Raw genomic sequence first — 16,287 nt, 5'->3', positions numbered from 1 at the left:
TATATAGTTTGAAATCAGGAAATGTGATGCCTCCAGCTTTGTTCTTCCTTCTCAAGATTGCTTTGGCTACTCAGGGTCCTTTGAGGTTTCTATGAATTTTGGATTGATTTTTCTGTTCCTGTGAGAAAACCATTGGAACTTTTATAGAGGTTACATTGAATCTGTAGATTGCTGTGGGTAGTATGGACATTTTTAACAATATTAATTATTCCAATCCATGAATATGGGATATTTTCCCATTTATTTTTCCAATTCCTTTCATCAGTGTCTCATAGTTTCCAGGGTACAGATCTTTCACCTCCTTGGTTAAATTTATTCCAAAGTATTTTATTGTTTTTGATGCTATTATAAATGAGACTATACTCTTAATTTCTGTTTCTGATAGTTCCTTGTAAGTGTACAGATATTCAATTGATTTTTCCTGAAACATGGCTGAATTAATATATTAATTATAACAGTTTTTGGTGGAGCCTTTAGGGTTTTCTATATATAAGAACATGTTATCTGCAAACAGGGATAATTTAACTTCTTCCTCTCCCCTGGAGAAGAAGCATTTTATTTCTTTTTCTTGCCTAATTGGTCTGGCTAGGACTTCTGGTACTATGTTGAATACAAGTGACAAGAGTGGGCACCCTTGTCTTATTCCTGATCTTAGAGGAAAAGCTTTTAGTTTTTCATTGTTGAGTATAATGTTAGCTATGGGTTTATCATATATCCCTTTATTACACTGAGTTTCCTTCTTTTTATACCTCATTAATTGAGAAATTTTTTAATCATGAAAGGGTACTGAATTTTTCAAATGCTTTTGATGTATCTGTTAAGTTGACAGAAGAGTTTTTATCCTTCATTCTGTTAATGTGGAGTTTCACATTTATTGATTTGTGTGTGTTGAACCATCCTTGCATCCCAGGGATAAATCCCACTTGATCATGGTGTATGAGCCTTCTAATGTGCTGTTGAATTCAGTTTGCTAATATTTTGTTGAGGACTTTTGCATCTATATTCATCAGGGGTATTGGTCTGTAGTTTTCTTTTTTCTTTTTTTTGTGGTACGCGGGCCTCTCACTGTTGTGGCTTCTCCTGTTGCGGAGCACAGGCTCTGGACGTGCAGGCTCATTGGCCATGGCTCACGGGCCTAGCCGCTCCACTGCATGTGGGATCTTCCCCAGACCGGGGCACAAACCCGTGTCCCCTGCATCGGCAGGCGGACTCTCAACCACTGTGCCACCAGGGAAGCCCCTGTAGTTTTCTTATAGTGTCCTTATCTGGCTTTGGTATCAGGGTCATGCTATCCTTTTAAAATGAGCTTGGAAATGTTTCCTCTTCTTCAATTTTTCAGAAGAGTTTGAGAGGGACTGGCATTAATTCTTTTTTAAAATTTTGGTAGAATTCACTACTGAAGCCATCTGGTCTAGAGTCTTCTATGTTGGGAGGTTTTTTTTTTTTTTTTTTTTTTTTGCAGTACATGGGCCTCCCACTGCTGTGGCCCCTCCCGCCACGGAGCACAGGCTCCAGACGTGCAGGCCCAGCAGCCATGGCCCATGGGCCCAGCTGCTCCGCGGCACGTGGGATCCTCCCGGACCGGGGCACGAACCCGTGCCCCCTGCATCAGCAGGCGGACTGTTGGGAGGTTTTTGATTATTGTTTTACTCTCCTTACTCATTGTTGGTCTGTTCAGATTAATTTAGCACAATCAAATACAGAAATTTTACACTTTACCCTCCCTTCCCCCACTTTATGTAATTGATGTCAGGTTTTACTTGTTTCTATTAGCAAATTTCTGTGGTATTACTTATTCTTACTAGTTCTGTCTTTTAATTTATATACTAGTATTAAAAGTGATTTACATGCCACCATTACAGTATACAATAGTCTTTGCTAGTATTTATATTTAACTTAGCTCTGAGAGTTATATTTCATATACTTTTATGTCTCTGGGTGGTTGTAATTGCCTCCAGGACCTTTGTCAATATTTCTGGTGCTAGGTCAAGGGTTAGCTTCATTGTTTGAAGACAGCTGGCCTATTATAAGGTGCATGGATGCATGTAGTTCTCTGTAGGTCCTTGGGGGTCTCCCATTAGATCACTGGGCTAGTCCCTGGATGGGGGACTGCTTCCAGACCATAGCTGTGAGAAGTGGAAGCCAGTTTATAAGTGCCCTTTCAACATCTGCAGTTGGATCAATGTCAAGTCCAGAGACACAGACATATGTGTCCCTTGGCAGGTACCTGGGTGAGCAGGAATACTCTCTGATTATGACTGTGAAGGGTTGGAGCTGGGTTACAGGACTGCTTCAAGACCTGTAGTCAGACTGAGGTTGGCAGGTACCTCCAGGAGCTCAGATGAGCATGTCTTCAGGTAGGTTCCTGGGTGGGCAGGGAGTTCCCAGCCTGAAGCTGCAAGAGACTGGAACAGAATTACAGGGCTGGTTAAGGATCTGCAGTCAGACGGAAGTTGGAGGGCTTGCAGTGGGGTACAAATGGGCATGCCTCCTACCTGGTCCCTGGATGTCCAGGACTATTGGCCAAGAGCATCTGGAGTCAGGTCATGGGTCACCTAAGGGTCCACAGCCGGGATTAAGGTGGGCGAGCCCTGTTACCTGGGGCTTGGAGTGGTGTGATTCCTTCTGGGTCCCTTGGCACATGGTGCTGGTGGCTAGTTCAAGACCAATAAGGCTATAGCCAAGTCCAAAAGGGCACAGGGCTGTTTCTGGGTCAGTAGCTGGCACCACAGTCCGCCAGCAGCAAGTCTCCTACTTGAGCATGGGCCTGCCTTCTAAAAACAATCCTCCAGAATCCAAATATTTTACAGTGAAATGTAACATCTGTTGGAAAGTTAAAGTCAGAATCTAAGTGTTAATATCTATAATGTAGCTTAATAGACTTTCTGAAACACTTTAGTACAACAATGTGCTATCTGTGTATCTGAATTTGTGCCCCAAACTATCCACTCAGGACTTTTAAAACTTCTTTCTGGCCTCGCACGTATGAATTCACTTTTATCCTATAAATTTATTTATTTTATTTCTTATCTGTCTGTCTTTTCCTTTCAAAAATGTTGGTATTAATATCCTGTATGAAATTAGCTTATCTAAAAGAATGAAGATAAGTAAAAAAAATTAAATGACAATGCAATTAATTCACAGAAAATGTCTATTTCATTTCATTCATAATATCTAGATCATTTTTAAGTCTAGCATTTCATGTTGGTAATTATCATTTCAATTAAGAACTTACTTTGAATTAACTTCACTTTGTAAATATATTTTAAACTAAAAAGGTCTCACATTTCATAAAGTTAGTTTGGTGAACATTTGCCCCTGTTTCCAAAAGTTGCATGGGTGGGAGAATGTTATTTCATTTTTGAACTTTAGTTCAGTCACATTATATTCTCAACACCACTCTTAATTGTGTATGTGGGACACTGTCCCTGATGCATAAAAAGTTTTTCCATTCCACAGATCTCTCATTCCAACTTTAAATTGCTTTGGGAACGGGGGAACAATTACAACTGTTGCATAACAAATATTTACTCTGTCACATCTACGGAATCTGACATTGTTGAACCTGACCTTAATTCAGAATGCTGGCATAAATACTAAGAAGAAATTAACAGGTTCTTCTAGGAGGTGGAAATAATTTATCAGTATAATGTAAGCCTTGAATATCATGACACGATACCTTTTCATTCTATAATTAAAACTATTATTAAATACGGATTTAAAATATGAACAGCATGAGGCAGTGCAGTTACTAATTTTTTATTAGCAAATACAGCTGTGATATGTTATTCAGCATACTTCGGGAGTTTATTAGAAATGCAGAGTCACAGGGCCTGCACCAGACTTAGTAAAAGAAAATCTACATCTTAACAAGATACCCAGGAAGTTTATATACATATGAAGAATTTGAAAGACTGAAATAATTGATTCTTCATAAATCCACCAAGGCAAAAAATTCTGGGTAGTTCTTGGTGGGAAAACATGGTATAATAACTTTTGGTGTTGTAGCCCAAAGAGCTCTAGACTTCATTGGCAAAGATCTGAGCTTCAAGCTCCACTGTTTACTTATAGGCTGGATTATTTTGGCCATATTCTGTCTTTCACATTTGAAAAAAAAATAGAGATAATGAGAAGATTCATTTTTTTTGTAAAGTATAAAGTGCTACACACACATACACAGATATATATTTAAGCATTATTACTGTTTTCTCAGGTTCATTTAAATAAATAAATTACGAAGAATAATTTTGAAGCCACAGAATAAAACAAAAGAAGAGAGACTATTTTTCTTCAAAGATCTCCACTGTATACTTGCAGAGTTAGTTTACACACTGATCTTGTAATGGGAAAGACTACGAGATCAACAACTAACTAGACCTTTGAACAAATGTTAAATTGCTGTGTATGTGGTTCAGTTTACTATGATAAAATGTCTGCCCTATAAAAATACGCAATTTAACACACTGGATGGAGATCCAGGGTGTCAGGCAGACAAACAAAAATGCATAAAATTGAACTTGCTTTAAAATTTTCAAAATTTCTGTTAAACACTGAATCAAAATTCCAGTCCTAGTTGAGTTGTCTTTTGCCTTCCCCACTACTCTGTCACTGAGCCTGACTAAATGAAGTCAGGTTTGTCATCTGAAATATTCTAAGGCTTTTAAAAACTCAACTTAGGGTGTCTTCAACAGTGGGGAAGGTTGCTTCTGAATTTGCGTCTGATCCTAGGTAGATCTTCAAACATTAGACACAGGGCATTGAAATCTCAATTTCCCAGTATCATTGTATTCTAGGCGCAGACATTCTTGAAGATAACTGAATGAGAGAGCTTCAAAGAAAACATTCTTTCTACTTCACTCTAGAATAATGCCTATCCAAGAAATTTGTTACATTTGTTGTTATTTGGCAGTGAAAATGTTTTATGTTGGTATTCCTTTGACATCCTGAAAGCTGGGACATGGATAGAGTAAATAAGACATTTGTGAAAGAATTCATTCTTCTGGGACTCTCTGGTTACCCTGAACTTGAAATTATTTTCTTTGCTCTAATTCTAGTTATGTACCTACTGATTCTAATTGGCAATCGTGTTCTGATCATAGCAAGCATCTTTGATTCCCGTCTTCACACTCTCATGTACTTCTTCCTGCACAACGTCTCTTTTCTGGATATCTGCTATACATCCTTCTCTGTTCCCTCAACTTTGGTGAGCTTAATCTCAAAGAAAAGGAATATTTCCTTCTCTGGATGTGCAGTGCAAATGTTCTTAGGATTTGCAATGGGGTCAGCAGAGTGTTTCTTCCTTGGCATGATGGCTTTTGACCACTATGTGGCCATCTGTAACCCTCTGAGATACCCCGTCATCATGAGCAAGGTGGTGTATGTACTGATGGCTTCTGTGTCATGGTTGTCTGGCAGAATCAACTCAATTGTGCAAACATCTCTTGCCATGAGATTGCCTTTCTGTGGTAATAATATTATCAGTCATTTCTTATGTGAGATACTGGCCGTTCTCAAGCTAGCTTATGCTGATATATCCCTCAATATTGTTACCCTAGCAGTGTCAAATATGGCTTTCCTGGTTCTTCCCCTGCTGGCCATTTATTTTCTCCTATATGTTCATCCTATACACCATCTCGAGAATGAACTCAGCCACAGGGAGATGCAAGGCCTTTTCCACCTGTTCAGTGCATTTGACAGTGGTAATTATGTTTTATGGTACCATCTTCTTTATGTATGCCAAACCGAAGTCTCAAGACTTCCTTGGACAAGACAATTTGAAAGCTAGAGAAGGACTTGTTTCCATGTTTTATGGGGTAGTGACCCCAATGCTAAATCCTATAATCTATAGCTTGAGAGACAGGATGTAAAAGCTGCTGTAAATATTTGCTGAGTCAGAAATCTGTGAACCAATAAGACCAAAGGGAAATGTGGGTGTTTAGTATATAAAGACTAGACATGGCATCATTGGCAACCATTGACAACCTTCTTTGGGGAAAGCAAAGTTATATAGAGAGATTTTTATTCTTTGTTTCCACTATCTCAGCTTAGCTACAATCCCTGAGAACAGTAGTCTGTTACAGACTCAGATTCCAATAGATTTTGATCCATATTTCACAAAGGCAGTCACTTTAGAATCTTATCCCTGGTGATATCTGAAATGAGTGTTTTTGATGTACTGTCTGGCAACACAGTGGAAAATATCACACATACTCTTCACAAATAGTGAGGCAGGAGTATAAATTCTGTTCTATCACAAACCTTAATATTGGGAAAGTTATTCACTTTTTCTAAAATGTAGTTCTCTTATTTGAAAAAAGAGAGTAATTAAACACTGCTCTCAGTGTTATTGTAAAGATTAAGTTGTACAAAACACCTGGCATAGTGCCAATTCATATTAATTCCCTTTGTAGAGGATGTTGTTTGACTTTTTCTGTTGACCCAGAATTTAAGTATTGAAGTGGAGACTCCAAACTAAAGATAAATGACACCAAGTAGCACTTTTTATTTTTTAAGCTACCAATTGTTAGAGTCAGGCATCTCTCCCTTGTCTTCCTACTGGTATCAACCACCACTCTTCCTTGCCTCCTCTCCCCACATATCTATATAAAGTAAACATCAAGAAGGGGGAAGGTAGAATCAAAGGAGCTTTATACATCATGGGAAGTGCTCAGTGAATGGTGGGAAGTGTTCCACTACTGTTCCTATGAAAGAGTAGGAAGACTGTTCTTATCCAAGACAAGTAAGGTAGTGCTGCAAAACCTGTTGAGGTTTTGGGTGTCTACAAAGAAGAACTGACATCTGGCTTGATGATTAGTGGCTTGCTGAGCTTTTTCTCTCTGGGCTGTAGACTAGCAGAAGAGCTGCTCTAGAAGAGGGCTGGAGGATGGGTGTCTTAGGGCTGAAAATAACCAGAAAGTTTTTAGTTTGCCTGAAATATTTCTTTTGACTCTGAAAATCTGAAATTTGTGACTGGGGAGAGAAATTCATTTCATCATATACTCCAGTGAGTTGAAACTCCTCAGTAAACCTATTATAGGCTTTTTGGATGGTTGGTTTGTTTTGTTTTTTCACTTTGTGTAGATTATTTTTCCATGGCTGAGCACAGCATATCATGGGTCCATATCACCAGCCATTGTGACAGCTGATTTCAGCCTTATGGTACTACCTAAATTTTCTCTTCCCTATTGGTTTTGGAGCCATAGTATGACCCCAGACCTCCTACCTGAGAACTGTACTCCCTGCCAATCTACATCCTTGGGTAAATCCATGTTTTTGATCTATGTGATCTGGTCACTAAAATCCTGTTGCCTGCCTTCTGTCTCACCTGGGTCGGAGTGTTGTCACTGCAGCAAACCTCTAACTGTGGGTCCTCTCCTCTGGCTTGTATCACAGTGGGTGCTGCGGTTGGTTCTATGTAGACAGGCATGTACCAAACCCTTTAGGTGAGGCTTTTTAACTTCTCCCTACTCCACTGGGATGAGCCCTACATTTCAGTCTGATCCAAGTTTGCTTCTTTTCAAACTTTGACCTATGCTACCAAGGTTTTTTTCTACTTCTAGAACCATGGTCCCAGCCAATTCATTAACACCTTAATTTTTTCCCCCCACAAAGCAAAGGGTGCTAGCATCTCATATGCATGTTTATATCAAACTGAATGCTTTATTTACAAAAATTGATTAAAATTATTCTTTCTGTTGCTATATAAAAAGTTGGCACTATGTTGCTTCAATTTTGACAAGTTCTGCTCATGTTGATGAATGTCCAGAAAATTAAGTGTTAAAACTAATCTGCCCTCCCAAGAAATTGAGAAATCTCAAAAAGATTGTTACATGTATTATTTTGTGATAAATAATAGATATTTTAGAAATTCAAAAAACTGTGGAAGGCTATAAAGAAGAAAATATTGTTACCACGGTTGCTACCTCCTACAGGTGACCACCATTAACACTTTTATTATTTATCTTATTAATTTGGAGTTTAAAATTAATCATTTTAATATTGACTTATTTTGGTGCACTGTGGTACATTTGAAGTTGCTATTCTGAAAGTTTTTTTAATGTGTGTAGAACTCATTAGGTTTCACAGAATAAATTTACTACATAGAAAATGAATTTACTATAGCAGGTGATATGATTTTTTAATTTCTCTTATTAAATTATATGTCCCTCCACCCAAATCATATTACCTGCTGTCAGTGTCACTGTACATGTTTCCTCAAACTTTTGCAGCTCTGGTTTGTGTGTGCATGTGTGTGTATACATATATAAACTTTTAATTTTGGAAAATTTCAAATAACCATAAAAAGAAAGCTATATGATGAAACCTCATATACCAATCACTCAGTTTTAAGAATTGCTAGCTCATTGTTTCACCGATATCTATACCTACTCACTCCCTTTTTCCATATTTTTAAGCAAGTATTGGATATATATGTGTGTGTGTAAATAATTTTTATTTTGAAATAAGTTCAGACTTATAGAAAAGTTGCAAGAATCATAGAAAGAATTTTCTTTAAGCCTTAACCCAGAATCTTCAGATATTATATCTTACCACATTTGCCTTATCATTTCTTTATATATATATGTAAGTATATTAATATATATGTAGAGAGAGAGCTGTTTGACAGTAAGGTACAGATATTATATCTCTTTACCCCTAAATATTTCACTCTGTCTTTCTTAAAAGCATTCAAAATTTTTTTTTTACCATAAGCAATATAATTATTGACATGAAGAAACAATACTATTTAATTTAGCAGTCAGCAAAAAATGACCCTGGGCCTTGGCTTGCTACCTATATTTGTGTGGCCCATGAGCTAGGAATGATGTCTACATTTTTAAACTGTTGAAAAAATTAAAAGAAAAATAATACTTCATGGTACCTGAAAATTATTGGAATATCAAACTTGAGTGTCCATAAAATTTTTAAAGACCTTTTATTTGGTGATAATTATAGACTCATAGAAAATTACAAAAATAGTATATAGAGTATCATGTACCCTTCACTCCACTTCCCCCAATTTTGATACCTTATATTATAGAAGTACAATATCAAAACCACAAAATTGACATTGGTTCAATGCTATTAACTATACTACAAAACATATTCAGTTTTCACAATTTTCCATGTATTCATATGTGTGTGTGTGTGTGTAGTTCTATGCAATTTTATCCTATGTACAGATTCTTGTAACCACCACCATAATCGAAATGTTTCATAACTACCAGGAAACTCCCCTTTTGCTACCCTGTGATGGTTAATTTTATGTGTTAGTTTTGCTAGGCTATGGTACCCCATTGTACATCAAACATCAGTCTAGATGTTGCTGTGAAGGTAGTTTTTAGATGTGATTGACATATAAATCAGTAGACTTTGAGTAGAACAGATCACCCTCTGTAATGTGGGTGGACCTCATAGAGTCAGTTGACAGCCTTAAGAGAAGACTGAAGTCCTCAGAAATGGAAGGAATTCTGCCTCCAGACTGTCTTCAGACTTAAGACTGCAAGGTTGGCTCTTGCCAGAATTTCCAGCCTTCCAGCCTTCCCTGTAGATTTTAGAATTGCCAGCCCTGACAATCACATGAACCAATTCCTTAAAATCCATCTCTCCCTCTCCCTACCGCCCCTTCTTACTTTCACTGACTCTCTTTATCTATCTATCTATCTATCTATCTATCTATCCACATCCTTTTGGTTTTGTTTCTCTGCAGAACCCTGATGAATATATACCCCTTTATATTTGCACCCTTACTTGAGCCTGTTCCCTGGTAAAGCTACGTTTCTCTTCTCCTTCTCAGTAGTCATAAATAAAGTTTGAATTGAACATAGCATGCTCATTTATTTACATAGTGTCTATCACTGCTTTCATGCTACAATGGCAGAGTTGAGGAGTTGTGACCGGAACAATATGGCCTCCAAAGCCTAACGTGTTTACTATATATTGCTGTATAAAACCATGAATTCATACTGATACCTCAAATTCAATGCAGCACTAGTAGTTGCACTCTGTCTTCCCTTTTTTATATCTGTATCTTCTACCTCTAGCAGTGAGATACTTGCAGGGAAAAAGAGTGCTGAGGAAATAAAAATCACCAGTGAATATAAGCCAAGAAATTACCAGAGATCACATAGGCCTGGGGACCATTTTATTTCTTTCCAGTCAGAGTAGAGACCATGTCTTTGGGGTATGGCATGTTCAATGCAGTGCCACAGGGGTAACATCTTGTGGGGCTAAAGTATCCTTATAATAAGGGCTATTTTAGATTTGTCTTTAAAACTGTTTTTAAAAGTCTAGAAAAGATGAAGCTAATCTACAAGTAACTTAACTGGCTACCAGAAGAAAGTAAAACATTCTAACATCCTTTAAAGGAATATGACAAAACCCAGCACTCAACAAAGTCAATTTCACAATATCTGGCATCCAATAAAAAATTCAAGTTATGCAAAGAAGCTAGCTAACATAACCTAGAAAAAATTCAATCAATAGAAAGAGACCAAGAAATGGTAGAGATAATGGAATTAGAGGACAAGGAATTTAAGTGGGTTATCATAAATATAATACATGTGCTAGATTTAAAGGAAAACAGGAATATAATGTGGAGGAAAATGAAAAAAAAAAAAAGACCAAGCACCATTTCAAGAGGTAAAACAAATAGTGCCTTAAATTTTTACTGGGTGGGGTTAATAGAGTAGAAGCTGCAGAAGAAATGATCAGTGAGCCTGAAGACATAGCCATAGAAAATATCCTAAATGAACCACAAAAACTGAAAGGACTTAATACAAGGTGAACAGAGACTCAGTAACCTGTGGAAAATATCAGACAATCTAACATACATGTATTTTTAAGTCTCAGAGGGAGAAGAAAGAAAGAGGAGAACAGAAAAACTATTTGAAGAGATAATGACTGAACATTTCCCAAACTTTATGGAAACTATAAATCCAAAGACCCAAGAACCTCAGGATGACAAAGCAGGAATATGTGAAGAAAATCTTAACAAAAAACGTCATCACATTGCTGAAAACCAGTGTTACTCAAAAAAATGTAAAGCAGCCGGGGGGAAAAACACACAATAAGTATAGGGGAATAAAGATAAAAAAAAAATGCAGACGTCCTGTCATAATTTATGCAAATCAGAAATCAACAGAATGATATCTTTAGAGTGGTAAAAGAAAAAAAGTCTGTAAACCAGAATTTAATATTCGGTAAAAACATCTTTCAAAATTAAGCCGAAATACTTTTTCAGAAAAGATGTAAGCATGTTATATCTTTTTCCATCTTTATAGTTTTAATCTATCTGCATCTCTATGTAAAAGTGGGTTTTGGGGGACAGTTTTTTACCCCAGTATGACAATCGCTGTCATTTAATTGCTATGTTTAGAATATTTAAATTAAGTGTACTTATTATTTATTATAATTTAGTTATACCTGGAATTGGTCTACCACATTTCTATCTCATTTTCTTTGTTTCCTTTTTGCTCTTTTTCCTACATTGTTTTGGATCATTTTTATATTTTTGTAGGATTCCATTTTATTTTTATTGTTACCTTATTACCTATGCCTCTCAATTTATAGTTTTTGTTGGTTGCTCTAGAGGCCGAAGTTTACATTTTAAATTTATGACACTCTATGGTCTAATAATTTTTTTTTTTACCATTTCATGTATAATGTTTGAAGGTTAAAATGGTATACTGTCATTTCCCCTCTCATTTTTGGTGCTATTTTTGTCATATTTTTACTTCTCTCTCTGTATTTAGACCCCACAATTCTTAGTTATCGCTTTTGTTATGAATGTGTCAAATTAACACTTGTTAAGTGGAACACAGAGTGCCAGATGGTGATCCATGGTTCAACAAAAGACCACAAGAGAAATGGAAACAGAGAATTTTACTACTCACAGGTCCTGGAGGTCTTGCTCAGTATGCCTTGAGGAGCCACATACGGAGGTCAAGGCAGAGTGTAGAGAAAGAGATAGGACCCAGGCCCATGTGTTTATTAGGGTCCATGGGTGAAGTTTTTTGGGGTTCCCAGGCTAAGGCTGGATTGGTCAATTCAAACAAAGAGCTGGGTTTTGGTAAAGCCCAGGAAGGTCTTATCTAAGGGTCAAAGGGAAAGCGCTGGGAGAGAGGGGAAACTATTAATCACAAGGGCTGTTAGGAAAGTTATAACAGGAACTTACATTTGTTTGTGATGCTGCAGGCTGTTACCTAGGGCATGCACTTGAATGAAAGGGGGACTAGTGTCAGTTTAATGTCCCTGCAGGCTACTTGGCCAAGCAAATGGAAACCAAGGCAGCAAACAATGGAGTAGCTGAGCTAAACTCAACACTTCTGCTTTAAATAGTCAATTATTTTTATTTTTTTTAACATCTTTATTGGAGTATACTTGCTTTACAATTTGTGTTAGTTTCTGCTGTATAACAAAGTGAATCAGCTATATATATATATATATATATATATATATATATGTATATATACACACACACACATATGCATATATATATATACACACATATATATACATATATATATATCCCCCTATCTCCTCCCTCTTGCATCTCTCTCCCACCCTCCCTATCTCACCCCTCTAGGTGGTCACAAAGCACTGAGCTGATCTCCCTGTGTGATGCAGCTGCTTCCCACTAGCTAGCTATTTTACATTTGGTAGTATATATATGTCAATACTACTCTCTCACTTCGTCCCAGCTTACCCTTCCCCCTCCCCGTGTCCTCAAGTCCATTCTGTAGTCTGCATCTTTATTCCTGTCCTGCCCCTAGGTTCTTCAGAACCTTTTTTTTTTTTAGATTCCATATATATTTTAAAGAAATATAAAACCATGAGAAAAAAATTCTATTTTGTTTACTCACATATTTACCATTTTCAACACTCTCCATTCTTTTGTGCTGATTTATGTTTTCATATGATGTCATTTTCTGTCCACTGGAAAAACTATTTTGTTAAGTGTAGTTCTACTTTTGGTAATTCCTTTCAGCTTTTGTCCAAAAAATTCCTTATTTTACTTTCATTCTTTAAAGAATATTTTTGCTATACATAGAAATTGGTTAAGAGATTTAGTTTTCTTTCAGCACCTTAAGGACATTGTTGCATTTCTTGTGGGTTGCATTACTTCTACCATGATGTATGCCATCAATATTATCTTTAATCCTCTAGATATAATGTTTCCCTTATTTGGCTATTTTAAAGATTTTCTTTTTAGTACTGATTTTCACCAATTTAACTGGGATGTGATATAGCTATTCATATGTGTGTATTTGCCTGTGTGTGTTTTTTCTGTGTGTGGTGTTTATATTATTTGTAGTTTTGTGAACTTCTTGTATCTGTGGGTTTCTTTGAATTTGGAAAAAATTTGGCCATTACTTCTTTCCATTCTTTGAGTTCTCCTACTCTCTCTTCTCAGCTACTGAGATGCCAATTCTATGTATGTTGAATTGCTTGATATTTCCCATGTGTCACAGAAGCTCTGTTCATTTTTTTTTTTCAGTTTTCTTTTCTGTTTATGCTTCATTTTGAATAGTTCATTGCTATGTCTTCAAGTTCACTTATATTTTCATCTGCACTCTATAATATGCCATTCATCCTATATAGTAATACTTCTGTTTTACAAATTGCATATTCTAGTTCCAGAAGTTATTTTTTAAAAATAATTTTTATCTTCATTATGTTCTTCCTTTTCTCTAAATTGTGGGTAATTTGTAGTAATTCATCTACTAATTTCATCATTTCTATCATTTCTCAAACTGTTTCTTTTGAATGAATGGCTTTTATTTTTTCCTGGTTATGGGCCAGATTGTCCTGACTTTTTGCTTTTTTTTTTGTTATTTTGGTTTGTATGCTAGTCATTTTGAGCTTAATCTCATTGAGTGCTGGATTTGGGGGTCTCCTATTAAAGTGTGTTGCATGTATTCTGGCAGGCAGTTACTTGCAGATTACCTTGACACCTTTGAGACAAGTTTTTAAGCTTTATGAGGGTATATCTAGATTTGCGTTTATCCTAGATCAATGGATGTGATTTACTTTGGAGCTGTTAATAATTTTACCTCTGAGAGGACATTAAGCAATGTCTGGATAAAGTTTTGGTGGTCACAACCTGCGATGGGGGGAGCACTGCTACTGAAATGAATTGGGTTGAAACCAGGGATGTTGCAAAACACCCTACAATGCACAGGACATACCTCCGTAGCAAAGAATTATTCAACCCAAAGTGTCAATTGTCCTGCACTTGAGAATCCCTGTCCTAGAGTTAGTTTAGCCCTACTGCTAGCTAACAATTCACAGGTCTCTAAATGCTCTGGATGTTCAGTGAAGATATTTTACTCTTGTTGCTTGGGACTCAGATGTCTCTCAAACCTTTGTGAGCTTTGGGAATGGTTTGGTTTATAACTCCCCATTGGTTCTTCTTTGCCTGAACTCATGTTATTTCACTGTTCTGCACGTGTGCTTTAGTGTTCAGCAGCCAATTTGATGGAACCCCTCTGATGGTACCTGGAGCTATTTCTTTGCTTATATTTTTAATCTCCAGAACTCTGCCCTGTAAAGCAGCTGCTTCAGCCCCTTTAACTCTTTTCTGACTTGGCTTAATTTAGTGAGACCACTGTGATCTGTTTGGGATCCTCCTCCATAAACCAGAGTCTAAAAAATAATACTAAATTGGCTTTAATTCTAGTCTCTTCTTCCAGAGGTCACTGCCCTGCCTTGCTTGTTCAGTATCTAAAAACCGTTTTTTCATCTATTTTGTCCAATTTTCTAAAAGTTCATGGTGAGACTGCAAGCATGGCTGTAGTTAACTTATTATTGTCAAAGGCATGTGTTCCCTCTTAGCTTTTCTGGTTGTATAATTTTTCACTTTTTCAGAACATATACTATTCATGTATTATTCTGGCATCTTCATTCTCACCTATATTTTATTCTTAGACTTATAATTAAATATTTTAAATGCTCACTGCTTATCCTTTTGCCCAAGTTTCCCCATTTATCTTTTGTTTGAATGGAGATTATCCTCTCATCAACTCTAAAAGGGGATTATGCGTACAGCATTCCTTGGGTCTTACGTGTTTAAAACCATTTTTCAATGTCATGGATATTTGAAGGACAGCTTGACTAGATATAAATTACTTGGTATGCATTTTCTTTCTTGAGTGTTTTGAAAATGCAACTCCACTGTCTGATCTGTTTCAGAAATCTAATGTTGGACTAATTCGTTTGCCCTTATAAGATGTTAACCATTTTGTTTTAAATATTTTGTATTTTAAACTCCAGTAGCTTTACTGAGATACCTATCAGAGTTGATTATGCTGAGCTTATTTTTTCCCAGCACCTGGTAGACACTTTCAGTGCTTTATTTACAAAAAGTTTTTCTAGACTTAAGTTTTAAATATTAATTATATTTTATGGTTTTATTTCTTTTTTAGAGACTCAAATTTTATTTATTTGTAAAAGTAACAATATTTCTTCTTTGCCTCTGTTTCATTGGATAGATTTTCTTGATCTTATTTTCATTTTGTTGATTGCTTCCCTTTCTTCAGTGCCCTTATTAAATTTCATTCTAATCTATTTTACCTTGGCTACCTTTATTTTAGTCTTCTGTTTAGTCTTTAAGATGGCTTTGTCTTTTACTTATTATTTCCTGAGTTCAACCAATTTTCTTTTCATTTTTTCCTGATACATTAGTTGAACAATTTCTTTTTAATTTTTGAATTTCTGATTCAGGTGTTTTCCTCAAATGCTTGTTTGAGGATACTGGTATTGATTGTTAGTGTTGTTTTACAGTTTTAATTTTCTTCTTCTCCTTCTCCTCCTCCTTCTCCTCCTCCCCTCCCCTCCCCTCCCCCTCCCCCTCCTCCTCCCCCTTCCCCCTCCCCTTCCTTCTTTTTCTTCTTCTTCTCCTTCTCCTCCTCCTCCTCCTCCTCCTCCTCCTTCTCCTCCTTCTTCTTCTTCTTCTTCTTCTTCTTTGTTCTTTCTTCTTTCTTCTTTCTTCTTCTTCTCCTCCTCCTTCTTCCTCTTCCTCTTCCTCTCCTTCTCCTTCTTCTTCAGGATGAAGGGCAGAAGTTTCCATCAGCTGAGGCATTTTGTTTCTCATTTTCTATTTCATTTTATAATAGTTTTGAATATAGTCTACTTTCATTATTTATTTCATAATTTGGATTCGTTTATATGACCTGTAGATCAAGAGTGTCCTCATATGTCTGTGTTTTGAAGTAGTATTTCCTTAAATAATTGCTTTGACTCCCTCTACCCCTTCCCCTTCTGCAGAAATAGAGAGAACCTTATAAC

The 16,287-nt window shown here is 36.5% G+C and overlaps 2 protein-coding genes and 1 pseudogene across 4 annotated transcripts in view; all 3 read left to right on the top strand.

The window, feature by feature from the left end:
- LOC307188450 (olfactory receptor 13C3-like) overlaps nt 1-16,287 on the top strand; it is a 135,375-nt pseudogene that overhangs the window by 7,245 nt on the left and 111,843 nt on the right. The window lies entirely within an intron of this gene.
- Nucleotides 1-16,287, top strand: part of LOC307188453 (phospholipid-transporting ATPase ABCA1-like) — a 190,388-nt gene that overhangs the window by 111,291 nt on the left and 62,810 nt on the right. The gene's annotated exons all lie outside the window — the stretch shown is intronic.
- LOC307188449 (olfactory receptor 13C4-like) lies at nt 4,825-7,533 on the top strand. Its single transcript, XM_079925544.1, is given in 2 exon segments — nt 4,825-5,599; nt 5,601-7,533. Coding segments are annotated over 2 exon segments (909 nt in total). The 5' UTR covers nt 4,825-4,957; the 3' UTR covers nt 5,868-7,533.

The sequence above is a fragment of the Stenella coeruleoalba genome (genome assembly GCF_951394435.1).
Source record: "Stenella coeruleoalba genome assembly, chromosome: 7".
In the NCBI taxonomy this organism is placed as follows: Eukaryota; Metazoa; Chordata; class Mammalia; order Artiodactyla; family Delphinidae; genus Stenella; species Stenella coeruleoalba.
This window is presented reverse-complemented; position numbering and strand designations above follow the sequence as displayed.